Source organism: Mustelus asterias (assembly GCF_964213995.1).
Source record: "Mustelus asterias chromosome X unlocalized genomic scaffold, sMusAst1.hap1.1 SUPER_X_unloc_7, whole genome shotgun sequence".
Classification (NCBI taxonomy): domain Eukaryota; kingdom Metazoa; phylum Chordata; class Chondrichthyes; order Carcharhiniformes; family Triakidae; genus Mustelus; species Mustelus asterias.
The window spans coordinates 113,298-126,859 of NW_027595352.1; the positions used below are offsets into that span (position 1 = coordinate 113,298).

Consider the following 13,562-nt stretch of genomic DNA (forward strand, 5'->3'; position numbering starts at 1 on the left):
AGTAAAAAACCTTGGGGTTTTCCTTGATCCGACCCGCCAAGGACTTCTCGTGTCCCCTCCTAGCTCTCCTAAGCCCCTTTTTCAGCTCATTCCTTGCTAACTTGTAACCCTCAATCGAGCCATCTGAACCTTGTTTCCTCATCCCTACATAAGCTTCCCTCTTCCTTTTCACAAGACATTCCACCTCTTTCGTGAACCATGGTTCCCTCACTCGGCCTTTTCCTCCCTGCCTGACAGGGACATACCTATCAAGGACACCCAGTATTTGTTCCTTGAAAAAGTTCCACTTTTCATTAGTTCCTTTCTCTGACAGTTTCTGTCCCCAACTTATGCCCCCTAATTCTTGCCTAATCGCATCATAATTACCTCTCCCCCAATTGTAAACCTTGCCCTGCCGTACGGCCCTATCCCTCTCCATTGCAATAACAAAAGACACCGAATTGTGGTCACTATCTCCAAAGTTGGTACGTGAGCTCAGACTTTTGTATCCTTTTCCCGACTTAAGAAGATGGAAGAGAGAATGTCCGGGGTGTATGGGGTCCTTGATTATACTGGCTGCTTTGCCGAGGCAGCGGGAAGTGTAGACAGAGTCAGTGGATGGGAGATGGTTTGCGTGATGGATTAGGCTTCATTCACGACCCTTTGTAGTTCCTTGTGGTCTTGGGTAGAGCAGGAGCCCCATACCAAGCTGTGATACAGCCAGAAAGAATGTTTTCTATGGTGCATCTGTAAAAATTGGAGAGAGTCGTAGCTGACATGCCAAATTTCCTTAGCCTAATGAGGAAGTAGAGGCATTGGTGGGCTTTCTTAACTATAGTGTCGGCATGGGGGGGGGGGGGGAACCAGAACAGGTTCTTCTTCGTCTATGGTTCCATGGCTGTAGCATCTGTCTTCTAAACCAGGAATCCAGCATTCCCCATGGTGCTCATGTTGCTGTTTGATCAAGAGAGGTTTGTTGGGTTAGGGACAGGCCTGTACTGTGCACTTCCAAAAGTGTGTGAAGATTGCCTCCAGTTTCATCCTCCAGCACCTGGTCTTTCTCGATTACAACATTGCTTCCAAACTTCACCCTGAGGCAACCAGGAAAATAAAAGCAAAATCCTGACGGCCATTGTGGAATATGATGGAAAACAAGTTTTCAGAATGATTTGGGAGCATATAACCAGTGGAAGAATGAAGTGGTAATGTAGACACAGGTTACGCCTCTGCAAAGGTGAAACAAAGCATGACCTTGAGGCAGCAGTGGTTAGCAATGTTGCCTCACAGCACCAGGGTCCCAGGTTCAATTCTGCCCTCGGGTCACTCTCTGTGTGGAGTTTGCACGTTCTCCCAGTGTCTGTGTGGGTTTCCTCTGGGCGCTCCGGTTTCATTCCACAGTCCAAAGATGTGCCGGATAGGTGGATTGGCCATGCTAAATTGATCCTAGTGTCAGGGGGATTAGCAGGGTAAATGTCTGAGGTTACGGGAGTGGGGACTGGGTGGGATTGTGGTCAGTACAGACTCGATGAGCTGAATGGCTTCCTTCTGTAGGGAGTCTACGATTCTTGACATGGTTCCCTGCTAGAGGCAAGGTATGTCAAGCTGACTGCCTGCAGTTGATAAGTGAAGGAGGTCTGGACCTTTGATTAGAATTATTGAATGAAATCGACAAGAAAGGTGACCTGTTGAATTCCAAGGAGGCATGGCCAGATTCTGATAGCTTATAAACAGAAACATACATACAAACTAGAGGCAGGAGGAGGCCATTCGGCCCTTCCAGCCTACTCCGCTATTCATTTTGATCATGGCTGATCATCAAATTCAATATCCTGATCCCTCCCCCATCCCCCATATCTCTTGATCCCTTTAGTCCCAAGAGCTATATCTAATTTTTTCTTGAAATCACACAACTTTTTGGCCTCAACTGCTTTCTGTGGGAGTGAATTCCACACATTCACCACCCTCTGGGTGAAGATATTTCTCCTCACCTCAATCCTAAAAAGGTTTACCCCTTATCCTCAAACTACGATCCCTAGTTCTGGACTCCCCTACCATTGGGAACATTCTTTCTGAATCTATCCTGTCTAACCCTGTTAGAATTTTATAAGTTTCTTTGAGATCCCCTCTCACTCCTCTAAACTCCAATGGATACAATCCTAACCGACTTAGTCTCTCCTCATATGACAGACCTGCCATCCCAGGAATCAGCCTGGGAAACCTTCGCTGCGCTCCCTCTATAGCAAGGATATCCTTTCTCAGATAAGGACACCAAAACTGCACACAATACTCCAGATGTGGTCTCACCAACGCCCTGTACAATTACAATAAAACATCCCTATCCCTGTACTCAATTCCTCTCACTATGAAGGCCAACATACCATTTGCCTTCTTTACTGCCTGCTGTACCTGCACGCTTACTTTCAGCAACTGATGCACAAGGATACCAAGGTCTTGCAGAGTAGCCATCTCTCTCAATTTACACCCATTCAAATAATAATCTGCATTCCTATTGTTGGCCAAAGTGGATAACCTCACATTTATCCACATTATACTCCATCTGCCATGCATATACCCACACTCTCAGCCTGTCCGAATCACGCTGAAGCATCTCTGCATCCTCCTCACAGCTCACCCTCCCACCCAACTTTATCATCTGCAAATTTCCAAATCACTAATATATAATGTGAACAGTTGGGGTCCTAGCACAGATCTCTGCGGAACCCCACTTGTCACTGCCTGCCAATTGGAAAAAGACCCATTTGTTTTAAGCTTATTTTATCTCTTTGCTTCCTGTCTGGCAACCAGATTTCTATGCATCTCAAAACACTACCCGCAATCGCATGCGCTTTAACTTTACATAGCAATGTCGAAAATCTTCTCTGAAAGTCAAAATAAACCACATCCACTGGTTCTCCCTGGTCAACTCTACTCGTTACATCCTCAAAGAAATTCAGTAGATTTGTCAAGCAAGATTTCCCTTTCGTAAGTCCATGTTGACTTTGTCTGATTACACCACTGCCTTCTAAGTGCTGAGCTATGAAATCCTTCATAAAAGTACTCCAGCAACTTCCCTATTACCGACGTTAGGCTCACTGGTCTATAGTTCCCTGTTTTCTCTCTACCTCCCTTGTTGAATAACAGGCTTATATTAGCCAACCTTCAATCTGTAGGACACATTCCGGAGTCCAAAGAATTTTGGAAAATGACCACCAGTAGATCTACTATTTCCAGGGCCACTTCCTTAAGTATGCTGGGATGAAGAGTCTTTCGCCCTGGAGATTTATCCACCTTCAATCCCATTAATTTCCCTAAAACCATTTCTCTACTAATGCTGATTTTCTACAGCTCCTCACTGAAACTTGAAGACAAAAGCAAAGTATGAGTTTTGTTTATTCTTGTAATGTATCGTGGACTTTAGCAGTTTGACAAAAGTCAATTTTGGGATCTCGGGGTCAGTGCTAGCAATTAAAATTACTGCATTGCTACGGTGCCTTACAAGGCTGAGATGGGTGTTCAATTCGGTCAGTTGTTTGCTGCTTTACAAATAATCCTGTGCCAAGTGTCTTTAACTGATCATGGCTATTATATCAGAAGAGGAACTTGGAACAGTAATAACAGGTGAATAAATACCAGGAATGTCTATAAAGCAGTTAATAGGGGTTTCATGTGTGACTCAGAAGTGTTATTATGCAAGATACCTCACACAAGATGAAGAGATTTCGAAGGAAGGAGGTGAAGATAATGAAGAATCCAAACAAATTATGTTCGTCACATAGATTTTTAGTTCCATGGTGAATGCGTTCATCATGGACTCCTTTAACTGTACAGTACTATGTAGCACTTGCACTTCAACAGTATGTGGAATAGATTAGAACATAGAAAAAACACAGCACAAACAGGCCCTTCAGCCCACAAGTTGCGCTGGTCGTGTCCCTACCTACCTAGGCTTATATATAGACTTATCTATAACCCTCAGTCCTATTAAGTCCCATGTAATCATCCAGGAGTCTCTTAAAAGACCCTATCAAGTTTGCCTCCACCACCACTGACGGCAGCCGATTCCACTCACCCACCAGCCTCTGAGTGAAAAACTTACCCCTGACATCTCCTCTGTACCTACTCCCCAGCACCTTAAACCTGTGTCCTCTCGTAGCAACCATTTCAGCCCTGGGAAAAAGCCTCTGAGAATCCATCCGATCTATACCTCTCAACATCTTGTAAACCTCTATTAGGTCACCTCTCATCCTTCGTCTCTCCAAGGAGAAAAGATCGAGCTCCCTCAACCTATCCTCATAAGGCATGCCACCCAATCCAGGCAACATCCTTGTAAATCTCCTCTGCACCCTTTCTATGGCTTCCACATCCTTTCTGTAATGAGGCGACCAGAACTGGGCACAGTACTCCAGGTGGGGTCTGACAAGGGTCTTATAAAGCTGCATCATTATCCCCCGACTCCTAAACTCAATCCCTCGATTGATGAAGTCCAGCACACAATACGCCTTCTTAACCAGGGATTAGTGGGTAAATATGTGGGGGTAGGGCCTGGGTGGGATTGTGGTCGGTGCAGACTCGATGGGCCGAATGGCCTCCTTCTGCACTGTAGGGTTTCTATGATTTCTATGATTCTATGATAACCACCTCCTCCACCTGCAGGGCCGATTTTAGAGTCCTATGGACCTGGACCCCAAGGTCCTTCTGATCCTCTACAGTACTAAGAGTCTTTCCCTTTATATTGTACTCCTTCATCCCATTTGACCTGCCAAAATGGACCACTACGCATTTATCTGGGTTGAAGTCCATCTGCCACTTCTCCGCCCAGTCTTGCATTAGTTAAAACATTTTCTTGATTCACTAAATAGTGAGGATGAGCACATGTTTAAGGAGTATAAAAGTACTACTTGTGGAGGCGGTGAAGTGGTCGTGCCACAGTTAGTAATCCAGTGGCCCAGGCTATAGCTCTGGAGAGACAGGCTCAAAGCCATGTGAATTTGAATTCAATAATCTGAAATTCAAAAGCAAGTCTTGGTTATAGTGACCATGAAATCATTGTCGATTGTCGGAAAAACTCATCCGGGTCACCAGTGTCCTTCAGGGAAGGAAATCTGCCTTCCTTACGTGGTCTGGCCTAAATTGGCCTTCAGAGCCACAGCAACATGGTTGACTCTGAACTACCCTCTGAAATGGCCGAGCAAGACACTCAATTGTATCAAACTACTACAGAGAAGTCCATAAGGAATGAAACTGACGGACCAGCTGGCATCAACCTGGGCACCAGAAACATCATCAAACCCAGCCCTGTCAACCCTGCAAAGTACCCCTTGGTAACATCTGGGGACTTGTGCTAAAATTGGGAGAGCTGTCTCACAGTCTAGTCAAGCAACAGCCTGACTGAGTCACACTCACAGAATCATACCTTACAGATAACACCCCTGACACCACCATTACCATCCATGGATATGTCCTGTCCCACCAGCAGGACAGACCCAGCAGAGGTGGCAGCACAGTGGTATACAGTCAGGAGGGAGTTGCCCTGGGAATCCTCAACATCGACTCTCGACTCTGGACCCCATGAAGTCTCCTGGCATCAGGTCAAACATGGGCAAGGAAACCTCCTGCTGATTATCACATACCGTCCACCCCCTCTCAGCTGATGAATCAGGACTCCCCCCATGTTGAACATCACTTGGAGGAAACACTGAGGGTGGCAAGGGCACAGAATGTACACTGGGTGGGGAACTTCAATGTCCATCACCAAGAGTGGCTTGGTGGTGCTACCACTGACCGAGCTGGCTGGGTCCTAAAGGACATCGCTGTGAGACTGGGACTGCGGCAGGTGGTGAGGGAACCAACAAGAGGGAAAAACATACCTCACCTCATCCTCACCAAGCTGCCTGCTGCAGATGCGTCTGTCCATGACAGTATCTGTAAGAGTGATCACCGCACAGTCCTTGTGGAGACAGAGTCCCATCGTCACATCGTGTTGTGTGGCACTATCACCGTGCTAAATGGGATAGACTTCAAACAGATCTAACAACCCAAGACTGGGCGTCCATGAGGCGCTGTAGGCCATCAACAGCAGCAGAATTGTACTCCAGCACAATCTGCAACCTCATGGCCCGGCATATCCCCCACTCTACCATCACCATCAAAACAGGGGATCAACCCTGGTTCAATGGAGTGTGCAGGAGGGCATGCTGGGAGCAACACCAGGCATACCTAAAAATGAAGTGTCAACCTGGAACAGTGATATATTTCCAAGTCAGGATGGTGAGTGACTTGGAGGGGAATCTCCAGGTGGTGGTGTTCCCAGGTATCTGCTGCGCTTGTCCTTCCAGATGGTAGAGGTCGTGGCTTTGGAATGTGCTGTCTAAGGAACCTCGGTGAGTTGCTGCAGTGCATCTTGTAGATGGTACATACTGTTGTTCATCAATGGTGGGTTTGAATGTTTGTGGATGGGGGGCCAATCAAGCGGGGCTGCTTTGTCCTGGATGGTGTTGAGCTTCTTGAGTGTTGTTGGAGCTGCACCATCCAGGCAAGTGGGGAATATTCCAGCACACTCCTGACTTGTGCCTTGTAGATGGTGGACAGGCTTTGGGGAGTCAGGAGGTGAGTTACTCACCGCAGGATTCCCAGCCTCTGACCTGCTCTTGTAGCCACTGTGTTTATTTGGCAAAATAAGTAATAAATCATCCTGGCATCTGCCGCTCATTGGAAAATGCCTGTCCATATTTGGTATTATATGCCTGCCAATTCTGGCTGAAAAATCGGGCACTGGCTGGCAGGGAGCCATGCAGCATTAGCCACCCGCTCCCCTATTGGCCAGTTTAGGAGAAATGGCTGCAGGAACCCGGACACACACCTGGAGCAAAATCAGGTCGACCATACAAGGAACACAATCCATTGAAACATTCCCCAGGTCAAAGCCATTCAGACAACACCCGCTGTAATCGCTGGATTCGATCGTCCTACTTACATCAACGTGAAGCCAGATTCCATGCTTTTCACAGATTTCCGCAATCTCAGGCAGGGGATCGAATGCTCCGAATACGGTCGTTCCGGAAGTAGCACTGACCATGAATGGAACCACACCCTGAAACCAGAAGAGGATTTCAGAAGGCTGGACATTGCTGCACTGCTCCCATGTTGCACAACTGCCTTCAGTCGAGGTGCTTTCAGAAGCTGGTGGGGCCCCTGTTACTGTTGTGTGCCCCTCACACTGCTGGCCGGATTTCACAATATCACTAACAGAAAGCTAACTGCTCACAGACAACCCTCCACATGCACCGAGCACACCACACACCATCCTGACTCAGAAACATATCACCCTTCCTTCACTGTCACTGGGTCAAAATCCTGGAACTCCCTCCCTAACAGCACTGTGGGTGTACCTACACCACACGGACTGACTGATGTCCAATAACAATCCTGGAACTCTCTCCCTAACAGCACTGTGGGTGTACCTACACCACATGGACTGACTGATGTCCAATAACAATCCTGGAACTCTCTCCCTAACAGCACTGTGGGTGTACCTACACCACATGGACTGACTGATGTCCAATAACAATCCTGGAACTCCCTCCCTAACAGCACTGTGGGTGCACCTACACCACATCATAGAAACCCTACAGTACAGAAAGAGGCCATTCAGCCCATCGAGTCTGCACCGACCGCAATCCCACCCAGGCCCTACCCCCATATCCCTACATATTTTACCCGCTAATCCCTCTAACCTACGCATCTCAGGACACTAAGGGGCAATTTTAGCATAGCCAATCAACCTAACCCGCACATCTTTGGACTGACTGATGTCCAATAACAATCTTGGAACTCCCTCCCTAACAGCAGTGTGTGCGCACCTACACCACATGGACAGACTGATGTCCAATAACAATCCTGGAACTCTCTCCCTAACAGCAGTGTGGGTGTACCTACACCACATGGACTGACTGATGTCCAATAATATTCATAGAACATTGAGAGCAGAACATAGAACAGTACAGCACAGGAACAGACCTTTCAGCCCACAATGTTGTGCTAACCATGACACCAAATTAAACATCCCTTCTGTCTGCCCTTGGTCCATATCCCTCTATTCTTTGCATATTCAGGTGCTTACCTAATAGCCCCTTAAACACCCCTATTGTATCTACCTCCACCACCAACCCTGGCAGCGCGTTCCAGACACGTAGCACTCTGTAAAAAAAAAACTTGCCCCTCACATCTCCTTTGAATTTTCCCCCTCTCACCTTCAGTGCTTGCTCCCGAGTGTTAGACATTTCAACTCTGGGGAAAAGATTCTGTCCGTCAACCCTATCTATGCCTCTCATCATTTTATAGACTTCTATCAGGTCTCCCCTCAACTGCTCCAGAGGAAACAACCCTAGTTTGCCCAGCCTCTCCTTATAGCTCATACCCTCTAATCCAGGCAGCATCCTGGTAAACCTTTTCTGCACCCTCTCCAAAGCTTCCATATCCTTCCTGTAATGTGGTGACCACAATTGAACACAATACTCTGAAGTGCAGCCTAACCAAAGTTGTATAAAGCTGCAACATGACATCCTGACTCTTGTACTCAATGCCCCGACCAATAAAGGCAAGAATGCCATATGTCTTCTTTACCACCCTATCTACTTGAGTGGCTACTTTCAGGGAGCTATGGACTTGGACCCCAAGATCCCTCTGTACATCAATGGTGCTCAGGGTCCTGCCATTAACTGTATACTTACCCTTAACATTCGATCTCCCAAACTGCAGCACCCCACACTTGCCCAGATTAAACTCCATCTGCCATTTCTCCACCCATATCTGCAACTGATCTATATCCCACTGTAACTTTCTACACTATCCACAACTCCACCCATCTTTGTGTCATCTGCAAACTTACTAACCCATCCATCTACATTTCCGTCCTGTAACTCTCTCCCTAACAGCACTGTGTGTGTACCTAAACCTCAGGGACTGCAGCAGTTCAAGGCCGCAGCTCACTGCCACCTTCTCAAGGGGCAATGAGAGATGGGCAATAAATGCTGGCCTCGTCAGCAACACCCACATCCCAAGGACATAATGTTTTTGAAATGTCCCGATTCAGGGTTGGATCCCCCTCTGACCAGTGATCCAACCATCACACCTCCGGTCTCAGCACGCAACCCAGCTGAGGCATTCCTGCACAGCAAGGTCCCACTGGGCATCAGGAAACCGCTGTAAAGAATAGAAATAGTTTGGAAACGGGTCTTAGTTAAAGTGTTACACAGAAGTGGGAGAAAATTCAGCTACTCTGAAATCAGCAGGTCCTGTGTATCTTTGCTGGGGTCTTCATTTTGTGTGCCACATTCCCTGCCCAATCTGCAACCGGGGGTTCAATACTCCTGAAATTCACCCAGAGAGGTGAGTGGAATGATGTGTGGGACCTGGATGCCAGGAGAGAGGGAGAATGGCAGAGGGAAGTCAGAAAACAAGCACCGGGACCGACCAGCACTGTCCATTGAATGCGAGTGGGACCTACCTTGGACTTTGCTGCAGAAATCTGCTTTTCCAGTTCTTCTGGAATCATCCGCCCTCTGTTCAACGTGAAAAGAAACAATTTCAAGCATGTTCCAGGCCTCCCCGGGGAAAGACACAGCGGGGTGAAGCAGCAGTGGAGAGTGGTCAGGAAGAGAGTGCGCCCAGTGTTGTAAAGATAATGCTTGTAAAATTATAAGAATACTAAGAATGCTAAGAGTTATAAAATTGTCTGTTTAAAAGGTGGTTTTATTCTTTTTTGTACTTAAGAGTTTAAAAAAAAGATGCAGGTGCAAAAATCAAGTACACAGTCTGAAACACAATCAGGGACAAAACAACAGGGTTGCTTTGGTAACAGGCTTTAGGCTTTTGAATCAGAACGTGCTTTTGAATTTTAACCAATCAATTTGAAATAGGCATTTATATAGCAGTGGCCGATCAAATTTGAATTTTATGTTTTGATAACCTGTAAACCAATCCTACTGTGCAAATTCTGGTCTGTCATTGGGGGTATAAAGGCCACCGCTCCCAGCTCCAAACAGCCAGAAAGACAGCCACTGCCTCTGCTACAGCTCACAGCTAGAGAGAAACAGAAACCGCTCTCGGTCAGTGTAAAAGCCACATTTTATGTCTTAAAAGAAAGCCGCATTCCATCTCAGAACAGAATCATAGAAACCCGACAGTGCAGAAAGAGGCCATCTGGCCCATCGAGTCTGCACCGACCACAATCCCACCCAGGCCCTACCCCCATATCCCTACACATTTACCCGCTAATCCCTCTAACCTACGCATCTCAGGACACTAAGGGGCAATTTTTAGCATGGCCAATCCACCTAACCCACACATCTTTGGACTGTGGGAGGAAACTGGAGCACCCGGAGGAAACCCCACGCAGACACGAGGAGAATGTGCAAACTCCACACAGACAGTGACCCAAGCCGGGAATCGAACCCGGGTCCCTGGAGCTGTGAAGCAGCAGTGCTAACCACTGTGCTACCGTGCCGCCCGAGGTGCCGCCAGGAGCAAAGAGGAAAGAAGATTCCGGGAAGACGACGACCTGATTGACATTTGAGTGTGACTAAAAATTCTGTTTTCTTTTTGTTAATAAATGGGAATTGTCATTATCTAAACAACATTCCATTAGAATACTCTTTTAGCTGGTTTGTTAATAGTTTAGTCAACCTTTCACCATCAGTTAGATAAAATAAAGTGTTACTTGTTCTTTTTAAAGAGACTGTCTCAGGTCTGCCTACCACTCAAAATCACTGTAGGCAGATCATACTTTCTCACATACTCTTTAATAGATGAAAGGGAGGTACGTCTCAGAGTGGTTGAGAGTTAGTTCTCAGAGAGGAGATCACCCTTGCCCTCATAACACCGGGTACATGCGAGACATATCCTTTTAGTAGACCTACCAAAGCTAATGCTGCATGGATGCCAAAGAAACAACATTTGGAATAAAAACAGAAAAAGGAGGGTCATTACAAATGTCATGAGCAGAACTCAGTGGATCATCAGGGTGATTTTGGAAGATACAGGAAGGAAGTGAAGAAAGTAAAGGTGGCAGGTAAAGAGAGGTTCGGAGAAACATTAACAGACAACATTCAATTGGAACTGAACAGTGTCAGCAGTTAGCTCCAGAAAAGGATGGGCCTCTAAAGGACCCAAACGAAAATCTTCCTGTACAGACAGGACATAGTTAAAAGTATTCAATGAGTACTTCACCTCTGCCTTCACAAAGGAAGCCAAAGATGGTTACATTGAAGTGGAGTGAATTTACAGAGCGTATAATAAATGATACAGAAGACCTACCAAAAGGCATTACTGAAAGTTGGTAAAACTCCATGCACATTGGCACCATGGTTAACATTACTGCCTCACAGCGCTAGGGATCCGGGTTCAATTCCAGCCTTGGGTGACTGTGTGGGGTTTACACATTTTGCCCCCCGAATCTGTGTGGGTTTCCTCCGGGTGCTCCGGTTTCCTCCCACCTCCAAAGATGTGTAGGTTAGGTGGATTGGCCATGCTAAATTGCCCCTTAGTGTCCAAAGATGTCTAGGTTAGGGGGATTGGCCATGGGAGAGGGCCTGGGTAAAATACTGTCAAGAGAATCAAGGCAGACCCGATGGACCAAAAGACCTCCCCATGTCTGCGTGGGTTTCCTCCCACTGTCTGAAAGACGTGCTGGTTAGGGTGCATTGGCCATGCTAAATTCTCCCTCAGTGTACCCGAACAGGCACCGGAGTGGGGCGACCAGGGGAATTTCACAGTAACTTCATTGCAGTGTTAATGTAAGCCTCACTTGTGACTAATAAATAAACTTTACTTTTAATTCTTCTGCACTGTAGGGATTCTATGATTCTAATTGTAATATCTCCAAGAACGTATTGCTTTCTACTTACCTATTAGCTATCATAATCGTGTCTGGAAGTTATGTTTTTTTTAAAGAAATTAAATATAGCTATTGGGTCTAAATGAGACTCGAAGGGCTGAATGGCCTCCTCCTGCTTCTAGTCTCCATGGGCCCTATTTTACCATTTTGATTCTAAGTGCTGGGCGGACTTGAAACTGAGAGTGTTTCAGATCTGACTTTTAGACCCGTTCTCAGGGGCTCCCATACGCACTCTGCCTGAAACAATATCAGTGATTCCGAATCGCGCTGCACAAGCCTGCGGGCGGGGCTTAACGCACCCGAAATCCTGCACCTCCGATTGGCACCTCCAACTGCACATGCGCAGAAAGAATGATGATAGAATGCCCAACCCCCACAACATTACTGAGCCCCTTATACTCCCACCCACCTGCCACCCAGACCGATCGCGAGCGCCCCCCTCCCCCCCACCGATTTCAGGCAGAGTGGCAGCGAACCCCCCTTCCCTCCCAATGAATTCAGGCAGAGAGATTCCCCCCTCTAGATATCAGACAGAGAGATCCCCCTCACCCCCACCCCGGACCCTCACGCACAAGGCCCCCCCCCAATCTCCTCCGGACTCCAATGGCAGTGTGACACCTCCCTCTCTCTCCTCTGTCCCCAATCATTGAGGCACTCATCCACCGCCCACCCCCACACCCGCCCCAATTAGCACACCTGCAAGTGCTCACTTGTCTTCCCCTCAATGCTGACAAGCAAACTGCATGGAACTTGCTGGAACGTTCTGCCTGCAGCTGATCTGCCCTAACGAGGGGCAGCACCATTAAAAACTCAAGAATGGACAGGCAGGCAGTGCAGGACAAAATGAGCGCACGCCCAGCCTCCCCGATTCTCTGAGGGCGACCTGGGGAGGCTGCTGGATGCAGCAGAGGTGAGGCGGGACACCCTCTTCCCCCCAGGAGGATGCAGACCCAGGGGGGCTGATGGAAATGCGGCCTGGGAGGCAGTCACTGCCTCAGTCAGTGCCAGGGCACTGCCCCCCCGCCCCCGAACCGGGAAGCAGTGCCGGAAAAAGGTCAATGACCTCATCGGTGCAGCGAGGGTGAGTGCTGAACCCCATCTTGTATCTTCCCCCAAATCTCCCCCAGACCCTCCCATCCCCAGCACCCTGCACACTTCCAGCTCCTGACCCCCAGCACCTCCTTCCTATCCCCCAATGAGCCCCACTGTGCTTGCCCTCCATGGGCCATCACCTGATACTCTGCAGGAGTCACGCCACCATTTCTTTCATGGCTCCTTCTGTCACCACAGGAGAAGACCGACCATAACACCCGTGAGAGGGCGGAGACAGGGGGTGGTGAGCCAGACCTCCGGGTCTTCACCCCCTTTGAGGAGTGGGCGCTGGAGCTCTCCAGGGAAGGGGAGATGTGGGCTGCCAGTGACAGCATGGTCCGACTGCCAGTGACAGCATGGTCGGGCTGCCAGTGACAGCATGGTCGGGCTGCCAGTGACAGCATGGTCGGGCTGCCAGTGACAGCATGGTGGGGCTGCCAGTGACAGCATGGTGGGGCTGCCAGTGACAGCATGGTCGGGCTGCCAGTGACAGCATGGTCCGACTGCCAGTGACAGCATGGTGGGGCTGCCAGTGACAGCATGGTCGGGCTGCCAGTGACAGCATGGTCCGACTGCCAGTGACAGCATGGTCCGACTG

At 48.2% G+C, this 13,562-nt stretch overlaps 1 protein-coding gene across 1 annotated transcript in view; it reads right to left on the reverse strand.

Annotated features, from left to right (window-relative positions):
- LOC144491337 (cysteine sulfinic acid decarboxylase-like) overlaps nt 1-13,562 on the reverse strand; it is a gene marked incomplete at both ends in the record, with an annotated part of 168,548 nt that overhangs the window by 110,176 nt on the left and 44,810 nt on the right. The window contains 2 exons of the mRNA XM_078209005.1: nt 6,953-7,069; nt 9,485-9,539. Coding sequence (XP_078065131.1) covers nt 6,953-7,069; nt 9,485-9,539 — 172 coding nt within the window. The remainder of the gene's footprint in view (nt 1-6,952; nt 7,070-9,484; nt 9,540-13,562) is intronic.